The sequence below is a fragment of the Kogia breviceps genome, chromosome 5, assembly GCF_026419965.1.
Source record: "Kogia breviceps isolate mKogBre1 chromosome 5, mKogBre1 haplotype 1, whole genome shotgun sequence".
NCBI classification, from domain to species: Eukaryota; Metazoa; Chordata; class Mammalia; order Artiodactyla; family Physeteridae; genus Kogia; species Kogia breviceps.
The window spans coordinates 32,301,225-32,318,134 of record NC_081314.1 but is presented as its reverse complement, the minus strand read 5'-3'; the positions used below and the strand labels follow the sequence as shown (position 1 = coordinate 32,318,134).

Here is a 16,910-nt window from a genome sequence, read left to right as displayed (position 1 = left end):
AGTCAGAAAGTTTAATCAAGAGTTCTGTTTATTCACTAAACGAGGAAAGCTTGTGCTGGCTTCCCTTCCCCAAGTTCAAGTCTAGGTCAGGCTGACTGCAGGACCCAGAGCTCTCAGAGGAGGGCAGCTACCATGTGCCATGCCATGACCTCCAGAGATGCGGGGTCTATCTGATTCAGCTGTATACACACACACACACACACACACACACACACACACACACACACACTGCAAACTTCTGAACTTGATCAAATAGATCCTCTCCCAAGCTATGCAGTTGTGATGATGTCAGTCACACATAAGATGTGAGAAAAGGGGTGCAGATGTTTACAGGATATCGCATTTCCTCTCCTATATATGTTTTGACAAAGTTGTTTGGGCTCCAGCCCCAGTTCTTTTTTCCTCTGCTCTTACAAATTTGTATTTGGTCCATTCAAGAAACGATGTGGAAATCAGTCCTGACATCCCAGACAGACAAAATGAGACACATGACAGCAGAACATATGGCTCAAAGAGACATCCTTATATGGCCAACACAGACCGTATTCCCAGAAATTCATATATGGAAAACACCACCTGCAGTTAAAGCCAAAAAACAAAGAGTTGACACGACAAAAAGAGCAATATGCCACGTAAAATGTGCTGTTTTAAGAGTGTGGAGAGATAACCAACAGTATTTGAATTTAAAAGTTTGAAAAAAAACCCACCATGTCCTTAGAAAGTGCTTTGGTGGTAAGCACTGCTTTGCTAACACAGTCACTGGTGGAGCTGCCATATCTTAAAAGCGTTCAAATTCTAAATACTTTCTCTGTTTATTACAAATGTATGTGCTATTCAGAACTCTGAATGTGTTTTAATGCTTTCGGATATCTGCCTGCATATTTATCTTAATATGTTGCCGTTTGAAACATGCAGTAGTCCTTTTATTATTCAACTTAAAAAAAATCTTGTCGTCTGTTAAAATATTTTATCTCTGCTACCTTTGTGTAGCCAGGCTGAATGCCTTCTTCTGTGATAAAAAATTGATGCACTCTGTTTTAACTGTACACCCACATGTTAAATAGTTCATGTATTTGACTTGCAATATTTCATGTTCCTGAGGTTTTCTATTTTCATAGCTAGATTTATAAAGTTTAACTTTTTTCAATACTCTCTTGCATCTTTGTTGCCAAATTTAAGATGCCTGTGTAGAATAAAATTGATGCCCCCCTATTATGATAGTTTATTTTCACATACGCCTGGAAAGGTGGTATTTTCCTAATTACCTTTCTTTTCTTCTTCTTTATTTTAGAATGAGTATTCTAAAGGGGTAGATAATATATAGGAAGTTCATCAGTGTACTGTATCACTTGGAGGACATAAACCTCGGTGCCATTTTACTTATGTCATTTCTTATATAGTTCCTAAATAAAGAAATTATTGCTTGGGGGAAATTAGTTATGTATATGTGATTAACAGATTGTACTATACTATATATAGTACAATCTATATAATTGTACTATATATTTTTTTAAATAGTAAAGTCATTATTAGATGTCTTTATCCTCATTTATTCTGTTCATCATTTTCCAAGGCCACGTCCATCCTTACTACACATTTTTATGTTTTGAGAATTAGCTTGTAATTCCTGGATAAAAGGTGCTATTCAAATTTAAAGATTAATATTTTAATCCCCACATCATTAGGAGGCTAAGCAATCAGGAAACTTTTTGTCTTGTTTATTTGTGTAAATAATGGGATAACCATCATTTACAATATTTTATGCCAATGTGTCTTAATATTGATATTTTCAGTCACCCTTTTTTAGTCTCCTTTTCTCTTTGTTCCAATTTTGTTTTGCCCAACAGCTGTCTTCCTTTTCTTTCTTCCTTTTTTTAAACATTCAACTTGAGTTGCATTTGCATGGATAAATGATTTTTTTGCAGTCTACTATACTTTTTCTCTATTTTAAAATTTTGCTATTGTTTGTAAATGTATACGCTTGTGATGCTAGAATGCACTGTCCCTACTGAAAATCAGGCATGTTTCAGGGAAACATGTCAGGCATCACCAGTTTGAAGCAACTATTAAAATATACATCTTGGAAATTCCTAATTTGACCTACCATATTGCAAAAATCATTATCATTCTAAGGATAATTGAGTGTTATCCATGTTTTTCTTTTTGAATATCAAACATTAAAAAAAAAAATAAGTTTACATCCATCCATCCACAATACCAACTCTGACACCAGTGCTGTGTTTTGCCATGTTTATATATTTCCTTATTGACTGTATCTCTTATACTTTAATTAAAATACCCGCCTCCATACTTCCCCACATTTCAACTTTTGAAAATATGTTATCATTTGAGCTTTTTAGTAAAGACTGCCTTATGTTTGTTTTCTTGTTTTGGATGCTGGGTTTTGTGTTTTATTATCACATTCTTTTGCCCTAGGCTTGGGTTTCTATGCGCCAAGATTCACTGTTGCCTTCCTCAATTTTCACTAACCTTTCTGGTTTTGTGGGTGAAACGTGGGTGCCATTAGAGTGATATTTTTTCATTGTGTTTCTCCTAAACTTATCCTTCCTGGGAGGCCATTATTTCCTATACTTTATCTTCTGCTTTACCTTCTGCTTTTCTTAGATTTCTAACGTACACACTAAGAGTGTATTGGTAGTTTTAAAGAGCTTTATTTGCATATTTTTCTCTTATCTCGGTACTTGTGCTAACTTGTTGCTTTTTTTATGTGTAACAAAATGTTTCTCTGATTTTTCTCTTTTCCCTCCTAGTGTATTCTGAAAAATGATTCTTATAACATTTTTGTTTTTGTTTAATGATTAACTGCCTTCAGGGTTCTAAGATGTTACAACTAAAACCTAAGTAAGCATCTCTATTTTGGGCATGACTGTAATGTTCTTCATTTTTATAGGAACTAGATTTAATAGATTATCTAAATAAGAGGATCATACTTATGTGCTAATGACCATTTATCTACCTGGGTAATTCACCGTAGATTACAGAACTATTTATTGCTACAACAGAGGTTCTTACTCACCCCAACTTTCTTGTCTTTCACCCTAGGTAAATTAAGAATGGTGACATCTTTTCTTTTGTAATAACTAGTCAGGTCTCTTTCAAGTGACCCAAATTTTGTTTCACTCGGCCACCGTGGGCCACGTACTTCTTCCTCCGACGTGTTCCCTGGCTCAGAAGGGACGGAGTTTTGAATCTACTTCTGACTAGTACAGAAAGGCTCTTACTCATCTTTTTTGATTGCTGGCTCTTAATAGTTTAGGATTCCCCCCCCTTTGAGGATAGTCGCCAGAGCGTTTCAGGGACCCTGGCCTTTATTTCTCTGCAAACGCCTTACGCACCCTCCGCGCTTCTCCGAAGAACTGCACCTCCCGACGGTCCCCTTCGGCCACTTCCTTTAAGTCCCCCTGCCTTGGCACTCGGCGCCCGTCACCTGCCCTCCCGGGCCGCTCTCCCGCGGGCCGGTGCGCCCTTCCCGCCTCGCCAGTCCCCCGGGTGCCCGCCCTCCACGCTCCCGACGTATCCTTTCGGTGGCTTTTGTGGCGCGCGGGTTGGGTAGTTAGTTTCCCCCGGCCCTCGCCCTCTCCTCCCCATCACTTTCCTCCCCCGACGCCCCCCGCCGGCACTGTCTCTCCGCCGGCACTGTCTCTCCTCCCGCCCCGCACCCGCGCACACCTGCCCCCGCCGCCTGCGCGCCCCGCGGCCGCGGCCCGGGCAGCCCCCCCGGCTCCTCCTCCCCGCGCGCCCTCCCCGCGCGCCCGGCGGCCGGCGCCGGCCCGCGCGCGGCGCCCTGTTATTCTGGGTATTGTGTGTAATAAACGTCGGGCCGCCTCACTCTAATCAAGCTCATTACAAATTCTTGCGCGCCCGGGGCCGGAAATCGTGCGCTCCCCCCTCCCCGCACTCATTCACTAGTTACTTGTCTCGCTGCTTTTTTAACTCGCCGCCCCCGCCCCCTCCCCCAATCCCGGCCCTCCAGCCCGGGTTTTAATCCCCATCCCTTTTCCGCCTGCTCCGTGCACCCTGCCCCCCCCCGCGCCGCCTTCCTCCTCCTCTCCCGCCCCCTCCCCCTCCGCCGCCGCCGCCGCCGCCGCCACTCGCTCGCTCGCTCGCTCCCGCTCCCCGGACACGGCGGCGGCGGCGGCGGAGCCGGCCCCGCTGGGGAAGGGCTCGGGGCGGCGGCGGCGGGCGGCCCGGAGGAGGCTGCGTGCTCGGGGCTGGGGCTGCGAGCGGGGTGACTGTGTATTAAAATGAGGAGGAGGAAGAAGAGGCAGCCACAGCGGCGGCGGCGGCGGCAGCAGCAGCAGCAGCGGCGGCGGCAGCAGCGGCGCGGAGGGCTGCAGCGCGGCCGGACGCGCGGAGCCGAGCGGGGCGCGGCGGCGGCCACCGCGCCCGGAAGGAGTCCGCTCCGAATTTGATGGGGGCAGCGCCGGCGACGAGGGGGAGAGCGGAGCGGCCCCGTCCGGGGACCCGCGCCCGCCCGCACGCACACACACCGCCGCGCGCACGCCGCTCCCGGGGCCACCCGGCGACCGCCGGCCTCGTCGCCACCGCAGCAGCCGTGGCCGCCCTCTAGCCCGCCCGGGGGCTCAGGCGACTCCGGGGGGCCGCCTCCCACACCCCGAAACCCCACCCTCCGCTTTCGGGAAACTCCTGTTCAGTTGTGTCGGGGTTTCTGGCTTCCTTTTCCCCCAAGTCCTAGTGCCATTGTGGAGCTCGTTGTTTATTTACCTCGGACTCCGGCTGAGTGAGAGCTCGGCGACTTTTGGGGGGGAGGGGGTGGGGAGTCGGTGCGGCGGAGGCGGCTGGGGTGCCTTCCGATCCCCCCTCCCCTCCCCCCAGCCCTCTTCCTCGGCCTCACTCTCTCGGCTCCCCAGACGCTCGCAGCCCCGCGTCCATGGGCAGGGAGGGGGTCCTCGGGGCTGTCGTCAGCGAGGGCCGAATCAAAAGTGGCATTTTAATGCCTTGCCGGGGCTTTTTCCGCGACCTCCTGCCCCCCACCCTCGCGGCCCCCCGGTAGATGCCCTGGTCGGGGGCGCGAGGCTGTGGGAAGAAAGTTGAAGGTTTGTTACTATCAGGCGCAATTGTTGGGGAGGGGGAGGGGGCGGGGGCGATCGGAGGGGAGGCGAGCCGGCCTTCCCCTCCCTGCATTCTCCGGGGTGCCTGGAGAATAAGATTACAAGTGACAGCCAGAAGTAGACTTTCTGTCCTCACACCGAAGAACCCCAGCGAGCAGGAGGGAGGGAGGGAAGCGAGGGGAACCGTTCTTGCCTTTCTGGAGACCTTGTCCGCAGTGATTTTTTTTTTCTTCTTTTTAAGAGAATCCCCAGTCACCACCTCGCCTCCCCAGCATCGCCACAGTGTACTGCTCTTAAGGGGTTTTGCTTTGTTTTTACGATTCTCCCCCCCCCCAAGAACGAATCACTTGTCAGATCAATTTTATCTTCTCTCTCCTCCTACTCTCCCCTCCTCCCCCATCGAAAACCCCGTTCTCTGAGGTTAGACATTTTACAAACCATATATGTTGTTTTTCGAATTGTGATTTTTTTTAACCCCTCTCTCCCATGGCTACTCTTCCAGACGTTTATCGGCCCTTCCCCCGCTTAGGGGGGCGGGGGTAAGGGAAGAGAAAATAATACAATTTCAGGGGAAGTCGCCTTCAGGTCTGCTGCTTTTTTTTTTTTTTTTAATTAAAAAAAAAAGGACGTAGAAAACATCATTCTTGAACTTCTCTTCAAGAACCCGGGCTGCAAAGGAAACCTCCTTTGTTTTTGTTATTTATATGCTGTCAAGTTTTGAAGTGGTGAGTTTCAGGTCGGTTTTGCTAATTTCACTCAGTAAAACTGCAGTGTTTCTGTTTCTAGACAGTACTTTGCTTCTTTGTCTCTTTAAAAGGTCACAGTGAAAGCTTGGCCTGGATCGTGCCGGCCATATGGAATGGATAAGGGCACAATCTCTTAAAATGTGATTATGAGGTTCTGTGGGCCGAGGGAGGCGATCCAGCATGGAACTCATTGAAAAGGCTCCCACGCTGCGAAAAATAGGTTCTTGAAACCGGAATTTCGGGCTTTGCTTTTTCTTTTCAAAGGAAATAATTGCTGTGTCTGAGTTCACTGTTTATTTCGTTGATTATCATATATGGACTTCGTTTATGGACAGGGAAATGGGGTTTTGAGAAAGTAGCCTGCTTTCAATGCACCAGCCAGACGTTGCAGTAAAATGGGTTGTTTAAATGTGTAACTTAAAAGAAACTCTTCAGCCTGGCATCTGTTGAGACTGTAGTTAGTTCCCGTGCTGTCAGTCCAGCGGGCGCCGTGGAGGTTGCTCTTTGCAATGCCAAACTCAGGTTTGGTGAACTTTAGCCTTGGGCGTAGAGTTTAAATGAGTAAATTGGGCGTTTTATGTGCATGTAATTTTGCTTTATAATGTAGAGCGTTTTACAAGATGACTGGGTTTGATAGCTGCTTATAGGTGGGTATTCATTCGAAGGACAATTTTGCATGACCTATATGACGTTTTGATTGTCAATACATTTACTAAATTATCATCTAACACTTTACAATTTATAACGCTGTTAAGCCTCATGACTACTTAATATGTTTTGTAGCATTAACTTTGACGCTTTTATCTACTCCCCCCTCTTTTTTTTTTTTGCTCTTAAATTGCCCCACGGGTTAAGTATTTTCTTTTCAAGTCATATGTTTTAAAATTCATCTTCCGCTTTAGGGTAAGGCAGCCAATTTCAGGAGAAGCAGCTCTGTACTGTAACCCATATGAAGCATTATAAAGCGTGTTTTGAATAAGTTAATAATCACCACTAATTTTGGCTTTAGATTACAGTTTAATATTAGTGGAAAAGAGTAATCTTGATAAAAACTGGTTAAAAGAGGCACATTTATTGTTAATGAACCTCATAACCAAAAACAGATGGGACCTCGATCAACGGTAGACCTTTGGTCTCAGTGTGCCACCCTGGAGTACAAGAATAAATAGCCATTATTTCTCTAACTTTATAGTTCTTCAATTGACATTCTTAAGGTTGCTTTTAAACCTACAGATTATCATTGCTCTCCCCTCCCCATCACCTCTTGCCTTGATTATAATGGACAAAGTAATCTACAGTTAAACAGGGGGGAAAAATGCTTACAGAAAGGCCATGCTAATAATACAAGCTGGCTTTCAAATCTGGATCTGAGTAGCTTTTTCGGTATGGTGTGTGCGTGTGTGTATATATTATGTATATGTATATTTTTTTAAAGGGAAAGATATGTCGAATTACCAGACAGCTGGAGAAAAGTGATAATTCTCATATTGTCTCTGGTTTTTCTATATATGCTCCCCTCTCCCTTAGTGTCAGTGAACTCAGTACTTCAAGTACCATGAAAGTTCATAAAAGAATTCTACTTATCTGTTCTTATTAATGCTAGTTAAAACTGTATTTTAGAAGTGAGTTTGATAATGTATTACTTAATTATAAACAGTATGAAAATTGATGTCCAATGTATAATACAACTGAAAATAATTATGTTAATTTTTTCTTAAGTTAATTGAGATGTTAACTTCTTTGCATGCTGAGATTATTTTTGAACACTGGCAATTGTGTTTTACCGAAATTATCAAGATTTTTTTCAAAGCGAGTTTAGCGCTTCAATCTAATGTGTATATAATGAAATATTTTCAAAATTTTTGCTATTTAAATTGTTAGGAGCATTCTATTACTAAAGGACCCCTAAATATTAACCCTAAGACATGTGAGTTGTAACACTTCAGTACCCGGGCTATTTGAAGAAGTCCTCCACTTCTATCCGTTTGCTTAGGGGTGGAATGATTCAATCACATGTTTGAGACAAGACTTGACTAAATCTTTAAAACAGGTCATGTAACTCTTGATACTTTGACAGTAGAAAAGTTTTTCTACAAACTAACTGTAAAGCCAATAGAGAGTTTCAAAAACAGAAGTTTGCTACCTTCTTTTGAGGTGGTGTATATGTATGTAGATATATTTTCTTCATGAGAATTAAACTGCGTATAAAAATATAAGCAAAGACATCAGATCTAACTCATATTTTGGACTGTGATAATCTTTCCATCTTTGATTAAAAGTGTTGTTATTGTGTTCTGTATTGTTTCTAATTTTTAAAAATTGGGACTACATAAAAACAATTTATTGTCTCTTTAGCTATACTTGTAAATTCTTGTTCTAAAAGTAAGCCCATTACCCCCACACCCCCCTCCCCAGTTAGTTTTGCTGGTAGGTCACAAATTACCTTTTTGTTCATGTGTATTGGTACAATTTCTGCAAATTATTCTGTTACCTTGAATGGAAATATAATGCTGTGATCTAGAAATAGAGTAACGTCTGCATTATATGTCCAGTTAAGCAATCTTACAAATAAGAGAGAAGAATCCAGGGATAAAACATTTACATGAGAGATGCGGAGACCCCCACCCAATTATAATATGTCTTCTTTTTAAATTCTGGCAGGTGATCTTTAGAGAGTAACTGAGTATGGATCATTTGAACGAAGCAACTCAGGGGAAAGAACATTCAGAAATGTCTAACAATGTGAGCGATCCGAAGGGTCCACCAGCCAAGATTGCCCGCCTGGAACAGAACGGGAGCCCACTAGGAAGAGGAAGGCTTGGGAGCACAGGTGCAAAAATGCAGGGAGTGCCTTTAAAACACTCGGGCCATCTGATGAAAAGCAACCTTAGGAAAGGTAAATACTTTCGATCCAAATCCTGGAAAGCTGCAAGCCCTGTGTTCACCCAAGGCCACTGGGTATCCGGGTGGAGAGGCAGAAGTCTTCTTTGTTCCGTTCTTTTCCTTGATTCTCTTTCTGATCTGAAGTTAGTTACATTTCTGGCTGTAGGGTCAGCCACGTCTGAAAGTGTAGGCTCCATGCTTGAGCAGAGCATCTTACTCCCCTATAGACTGGAGTCTTTGGATGTCGTGGACAATAAGAACTGAATTAAATGTCATTGTCTCAATTACACAAGGCTTCCATTGAGAAGATGTTATTGTAGCAGAGCATACAGAGGTGGCGATTGCTGAAACTAACCCTGATTAAGAAGAAGACATTTGGGACTTCCCTAGTGGTCCAGTGGCTAGGACATGCTCCCAGTGCAGGGGGCCCAGGTTCGATCCCTGGTCAGGGAGCTAGATCCCACATGCTGCAACTAAGACCTAACACAGCTAAATAAATAAATAAATAAATAAATAAATACTTAAAAAAAAAAAAAGAATAAGACATTTCCATTGTTTGAGGACCATCCTAGCTTTTTCATAGGATTACTGGTTGTAAGGCAGTTTCACAGATAATGGAAGTCTTCTGCAATATGATGTAAAAGTTTTGTGATGTTGTTTTTTTTTTCGGTGGTTTGTTTTCTTCAGAGCAAATTCATTATTTAGTAGCGAAAAACCTGATGATTCTAGTGTCTCCCTTGTGCTGTAATTGGGTATTTTTGATAAAAGAAGGGTAGATCTAGACAAGTTTATAAGGAGAGGATATGTAACTGTGTGATTCTTTTCTACCAATTTTATATTACATTGAGGCAGTTGAATAACTTTGCGTTCAGCACTGTTGTTTCTATAAATCATTGCCTATCCTGGGCATAATGTGTGGGCCTTAGAAGGTCTTTATTTGTCTCTGAATAACTGTGTATAAGATTCAGATTTTCCTTACATTTGCTAAAGCAGAGGATAAAAATGCCATCTTGTAGCAACCAAGAATATTAAGTAGATAAAGTTAGCAGGCAGAGGAATTTCATTGTGTTTGATGCATAACATTTATCATACAATCATTTATTTTTTCCTTGGTTTGGCGAAAACAAAGAATATATTGATCCTGAAATGAACAGACACAGCAGTCCGTATTGTTAGATCTTTATCTATTAAAAATGGAAAAACAGCACTTCAGCAAATTCTTTGGCCTCTCCTCATGATTACCCTATTTATTGATTGTTTGCCAAGAATGTATGCATCTTAAGAAAGCCAGGGTAAGAGCATTAAAAATATAATTTATTATGGCTTTTCAAACAGAGTGCATTAATATTGTACTGCAAAGCACTGGGGCTCTATAAAAAAGACTTTCTGACGCCTGCAAACATGTAAGTTCCATAAATTCCTAAATAGGAGATTTCAGCTGTCTCTGGTATTATGTGATATTTGCACAGCAAACTTTAATGCCAGGACAGTTTTAGACAAGGATTCTACAGACTTCACTGCTCCTTATGGCAGACGTGCTGTTTACACAGGCTCATAAACCTTCAGCAAAAGCTCCTAAGACTGCCTTCAGGTTTAAATCATGGGGTATTTTTAGCAGTCAGCAGTGACCAGCGCACTCCCCTTTCCATGCTGGAAGGTTATGAAGTTGGTGGAGTTGGAAGCCTCATCCAGCACTTACACAAATAATCAGACAGTTCAGAGAAGTCCCCTGTTCAGCTTGACTCCCAGCATCAGGAGGACAATGTGACAGTTTGCTGGAAGATTTAGCAGCTAGATTGGGAATTAAAGGCTACTGTTGTCGCTTTATCAGTAGCCACCTTAATGATCTCACAGGGTCCCTCTAAATAAAGTCCAAAACAACTCTCATATATTTCAACAGTTTGAAAAACCTACAGTTATTTCATAGGTCTCAGGAGAAGCAAAGAGCAGAACAGATCTGATCATTCTATAAGAGGAGAAATCAATGTGTATGTTTTTGTTGTATTAGTAACCCAATTCTTTGAAGACCTCAGGACAGGGGAAGGAGAAACCAAAGTACAGTAATTTCACTTCCTGCTCAAGTGCTTTTTTTTTTTTAAAGCATTGCATTCATAGTGACATTTTAAAAATGCAGTTTAATTGTAGAAGTTTCTCTGCTTACTTCAAGCCACAGAATTCCTACAGCCTTTTGGTGGTGGTGGTAGTATTTTTTTTTAAACCTTCTTTTTCAAGTGCAGGGTTTCTGTTTGACAGGTGCTAGATAAAAAGTGGGGCCAGGATGAGAAAGCACACCTTAAGAGAAGGGGTTGGAGGTTTTTATTTGTTTAGAAGGTTTTGCCAAAGTACCTTCCAGCCAAGGAAGAATTCACCGGTTTGCATACTGCTGTTTTTGCTGTGGTCTCCCCCAGTCTCTTTCTTATCCCTGACGGGTTCTCTCTCTGGTATAAAACAGCCGAATGAGTGACATGAATATTGGCAAGCTCCGCAGCTTGTTTTTCATCCCTAGCCTGTTGGGTCCCTCCAAATGGGTTTGCGAGCCTTTCTAAGTAAACCTAAAGGGGTTTATTTGTCAGAGCTAGAATCTCTTATGAACAGTTCACGGAAGCTGTGGTGTAGATGCACACGTAGAAAAATGTAGCTGCTTTTACTGCCGGCTTTGTTCAGCAGCAACAAGCAAAGAGGGCGTTTTTAAAGGGCATCCCGAGTGTCAGGAGGAAATCCTGATTTTTATCTCTGCTTGGCAGGCACTCGACACCTTCAGAAGTTGGTTGGATTCTGTGAGTCCAGAGGGCAGAGCTTATAGAGGCATTAATGTGATAGGACTAATTGGGGATCCTGGGTGCCCTGTTAAAGTAACCCTAGTCATCATTTATGCTAAAGATGATACCCTCCTGGCAGCTTGCCACAGTACAGTTCAGATGCATCTGCTTTTAACCCTTTTCCGTTTATCACTGGAAGTCTGACAGCGCGCTGCGTAAACACCTCGAGTACTACCACGTTCCGTGATTTCTGTTTCTAGAAGCCTCTTTGCTAACAGTGGTGTGGCCTGTGTTTATTAATCATCTGGCTACTGAGTTATTACGTGGGATTACAGTAAATAAAGAGAGAACACCTCAAGTCTATGCAGATTCCTGTATCCTAAAATGCCCTGATGAGGCCAGTTTCCTTTCCTCTCATTTTTATCCCATTTGCTATAGCAAAGATTGTTCATTTTAAAGACATGTGGTTACTGTGATATCATTTTAGTCAGGTAGATTAAGTGAGTAGCCATTAGAGTAAAATCTTACTCATCTACAGTATGCACATATTGAAACATCAGTTTTGAACATCAGTTTGGTTAAGTTTTGTGTTTCTTCTATGGACTCGTTAAAGTCAAGGTCTTAAAAGAGGAAAATGCTAATAATTTTATCATCAAATATAATTTGTTTGGATACAGACAATGAACGTTTAATGTTAACAAAAGTGTGTAGGAAGCACAAAGGTGGGTTCTTTCGAGGACAAGTGTAGCGAATTGCATTTGCACGCCGGGTACCACTCACAGCAGATCAGATGAGACCCTGGCTTCTCTCTCATCAGCCTTATGATTTGATCAAAAAGGTAGTTCTGCATTAATTGATGTGGGGAAACGCACTGTTAAAATTAAAGCAGAGCCCAAGTTACCTCAGGGCCAAGTTCACATTCTATTTCAATATTTCTCTTACAACTTAAAAAAATAAAAATAAAGGCAGGTGTATGTGTGTGTGTGCGCGCCTGGATCTCTGTGCCCTGTCTGCCTTGGAAACACAGCCTCCCCTTCTCTCACTGTGTTGAAGATTTATTTTCACGGCTTCGTTTTTCCTCCCCCCCAGACTGTATTTCTGAAGATCGTTGGTTTGCGTCTCTTTTTCCTCTGTGTCCTTGATAGGAACCATGCTACCGGTTTTCTGCGTGGTGGAACATTATGAAAATGCCATTGAGTATGATTGCAAAGAGGAGCATGCAGAATTTGTGTTGGTGAGGAAGGATATGCTTTTCAACCAGCTGATTGAAATGGCCTTGCTGTCTCTGGGTTATTCGCATAGCTCTGCTGCCCAGGCCAAAGGTAAATAATGCAGACGTGGGGTTGGAAAAATTGCTTGGCATCCTTTGTTTACCTTGCAGAGAAAGCAACTGAATGTTTTCATTCAAAGAACTGTAGCCTGTGTGTTACATGGGTTCCTTCTAGACAGTGGCTTTAAAAAATTGGCTTAATTCAGTTTGGTTTAGTTAACACACATTTTGCTCATGTGGAAGGTCGAGGTAGATTTTTTTTTTTTTTAAATTACTTCAGCTGAATCATTAGTATGCTTATTGACCTTAATAATCTGCTCCACTGAGGACCCACGAGGAAGTGCGCGTATGAGAGTCAATTTGCATTTATGACTGAATATCTAGTTCTGTTTCTTTTATTCTGTTTCTGATGGTTTTATGGGCTGTAAAGTATTTTTCAATGCTGATTCCCATTGCAGTAGAGAATCTTATCTAAGTCGTAAAGCCATTTAGAACTGGTTCAGCTATGTCTTATTAGAACTTCCTGCAAGTTAGGAAAATGTGGCCTCTGCCTAGGTTTTATTGATGGGGTTTTATTTCCAAAATAATAAACAACCCCACCGTCATTTACATAATTTCACAATTTGGAAAGCTAAGCTGTGAATATTTTCATTGACCTGCCTTTTAGAGGGAAGGGAATCATTCAAACAGATAACAATATTGCTGGTGGTGGGGGCAATTGAAAAAGAACAAACCTGCTACTAGATATGTTATCTGAAGGGTAAAATAGATCGTGACATGTTCTCTTTATCTGGAATAGGGCTAATCCAGGTTGGAAAGTGGAATCCAGTCCCACTGTCTTATGTGACTGATGCCCCTGATGCTACGGTAGCAGATATGCTTCAAGACGTGTATCATGTGGTCACATTGAAAATTCAGTTACACAGGTGAGTCAGGACAGCAACTCTAGGGCAGAACATTCTACTTACCTGATCCTCTGAAATAAAGCATCTCTGGTCACCCTTCATTTGTGATTTACTCTGTGTTTCAGAAAGGTTAACCCAAATTGATTTTGTTACCTTACCCCTTCTGCTTTATTTTCCTAACTTCAATCTATCATTAAAAAGCAACCTTCCCCCCAAATGCATCGATCTGTGCAGGTTATCAGACGACAAGACTTTGTATGTGCAGCGGATTAAATGATGCATTACAGGAAGGCATTTTACATAAAGTTTACTTAAGAGAAAAATATTTTTGCATATCATGAACAGTGCCATCTGTGTACGTTTTGTGAAAGAATGCCTTATTCGCTATTGCCGAGCTCTTCTTCATTTATGTATATATATATTTTTTTACCATTTTAACTCGTATGAACAGAGTCCTGAAAGGAAAGTGTTCCCACGTTCCCGTTTTTCACCATGGCTTGTGAGAAAGCAGCACACCTTAAATTGTCTTCCCAAGCACATCAGAGCAGGAAGGTAGAAGTAACGTGAAAAAATAGCCACCACAGGCAGCTGATGTATAATTCATGCATCGATACAGCAGATGTGTTGTATAAAGTAATTAACTAATCGGAACAATCAGGAGACCGAGAGCAATCTCCAGATGCATCTGTTTGATGCGCAAAATGAAATCTGTCTGTCTTAAAGGAACGTTCTGCAGCAGGATGCGATCTGGTCATAATCCCCTTTCTAATCTGTGTCTCCAATAGTTGCCCCAAACTAGAAGACCTGCCTCCGGAACAGTGGTCCCACACCACCGTCAGGAACGCGCTGAAGGACTTACTGAAGGATATGAATCAGAGTTCCTTGGCCAAGGAGTGCCCCCTCTCACAGGTACTTGGCATTGCCTGTCCTAAATGATAGGACATTGTGGGCAGCCCTAGTTGGAGGTGTAATAGGGTTCCATAGTCTAAAGCAACTGGCATCGGAAGCAAGAACCTCCCCAAAAGGCAAAGTGACTTGACCACTGGTGACTTTCAAAAATATGCCCTATTCGTCCTGAACAGAGCCTTTACACTTTTTCTCCCTTGGGGAAAAGAGCGGAGGAAAAACAGCTCAGCAGAACTCTACACTAGCTCAATTGTAGATTCCTCCTTTTGAGTGCTCTGAGCTTGGAAGCTACATTGTCCTGAGAGCCTTTATTTAAGGGAATAAAGGTGGTATAACTTCCAGGCACCCCTAGGTGAGTGGGAAGGGCTTTGGAAGTGTTAATGTTCAAAACTGCACTATGCTACCTCAATAAAACAAGAGTATAGTATAGTTTTTGGATACTTTGTTCATTACCAAAAAAAAAAAAAAAAAAAAGAAGAAGAAGAAGAAGAAGAAATAGCATTTAGTAAAAAAAAAATTTTTTTAAGTAAGAACAGAAAACAGAAATCTCTTCCCTGTAACTAAAGGTTAAATAGTTATTATTCATCAGGATTTTGTCACCAGTTTTATGGCATTGGTTTATCCCCCCACCCCACCCCAGCTTTTTTTTTTTTTTTTTTTTTTTTTTTTTTTTTAGTGGGATCATATGTTTTCCTCTGAGACCCCTGTCATACCATCAGGGAGTTTTTAAATGAGACAAAGATTTATTATTATTGTACTCGAGTTTTTAGAATGAATTTTGGTAGAGGGGCAATTAAAACTCTACTGAGAGATTGCCTCTGTTTCTAAATGTAAAGCCAAACATCACTTTTGATGATGCAGAGCTGATTTCAAATAAAAAAGAAAGGATGCTGTGAACACGCTCTTCATGGGCTGCTCGTGTGGTCACGACGTAACTGTGTCGTAATGATGCCATCTCTCAGTGCCCACACCAGTGAAGGTCATGCCACCATAGAGTATAGTTGAAGTGCTGGTCTAACTAGATTTTTACTAAAATTTTAAAGTTTTTCTTTCAATGCAAGTTTAAAATGTAAGTGTGAATGTTAGTCTGTCAGTCATTTGGACTTGAACTGTATGAGTATTGTAAACATTTCTGCAACTGAGACATTCTCAAAATGTGTTTCTAATGTGATGGCCATGAAGATACATGGGTACCTTAGAAAGGAAGGTTGTGGCCTTTTGTGCTGCCGTTTCATGGAACCTCCATGCATTGCAGGTTTGCTGCATTACAGTCCATCAGCTTTACTTTTGTTATTTGTTAGCAATTATAGGAATGAAGCAAATGAATTAAGTTTACAATTAATGATGGCTTTTTATATTCTTTTAAGGTAAGCTGTGGCCACAGGTAAAATATTCTCTGGTGTTAAGTGTCCGTTTCTTGAAAATCAGAGCAAAGTATTTTGTCATTTTAGCTGATCTTCTTTTCTCTCTCTCTCTCTCACTCTTGGAGTAGGGAGGATGTGAATTTATAACCATCGAATAAAAGTAATTTAAATTAATTAAACACAGTTAAATCAATAGGATGATATAATGAAGCAGGTGACTCTTACCTCTGGGGCTTTGGATTTTGCAGACAACTCCAGATAATTTGTCACTTGGTTTCAGCATTTGAAAATTTGAAATGTCCTATAGAATTAAAGGCTGGTTGGTTTGTTTGTTTGTTTGTTTAACTCAGTGTTAAAATATGTATAAATACCCAGTACAGGAATCTCATGTATCTTCATGTTACTAAGTGTCCCATTGATTTGGGAAGGCAGAGATTTAAGGCATTTACTGTGAGCCGGAGAAGACGATGCTAGCATAAGTATTTATTGAAACAGGCAGTGAGAACTAATTGTTAAATGACATCAACATTCAGCCAATAAACTCTACCTCACTATAGCTTATAAATACAATTGTGAGTTTACTTAATGTTATCATGGGAAATGAATTGAATACAGACTATTATAATGTTAAACAGAATTGACAAAATGAAATTCAGGACTTGGTTTTGGAGTCAGACATGGGTGAATTTCTGCAGAGAGGCCTCGAGAGGAACATGTGGGCCTGGGTAGCTGGGGACCCTGCTGTCATCCTTAAGTGGTGAAACTAGGCTGTAATTTCAATATCAGTCGTAATTACAATCTTCCTTTCTTTAAAAAATTGAAAAAAAAGGATACATCATTCAGCAGTGGCAGCAAATATTTGAGATTAATTTAATATTTAATATTATGAAAAAGTGCAACTTGTTCTCTAAATGAGGGGGTTATTTTCTACTCTGCTGCATCATCTTCTATTTCTCTAGAATGAATTCGTGAATCTGATACTCA

At 41.8% G+C, this 16,910-nt stretch overlaps 1 protein-coding gene across 5 annotated transcripts in view; it reads left to right on the top strand.

The window, feature by feature from the left end:
• The window catches only part of SATB1 (SATB homeobox 1), a 99,947-nt gene that overhangs the window by 15,571 nt on the left and 67,466 nt on the right, over positions 1-16,910 (top strand). For 2 of the 5 annotated variants that reach the window (XM_067033852.1, XM_067033853.1), the window contains exons 2-5: positions 8,501-8,735; positions 12,627-12,803; positions 13,551-13,677; positions 14,442-14,565. In XM_067033852.1, coding sequence (XP_066889953.1) covers positions 8,525-8,735; positions 12,627-12,803; positions 13,551-13,677; positions 14,442-14,565 — 639 coding nt within the window. In that variant the 5' untranslated portion in view covers positions 8,501-8,524. Of the gene's footprint in view, positions 1-4,540; positions 5,819-8,500; positions 8,736-12,626; positions 12,804-13,550; positions 13,678-14,441; positions 14,566-16,910 lie in introns of those variants that run through there. The other 3 variants (XM_059064650.2, XM_059064652.2, XM_059064649.2) reach the window with 3 other exon arrangements.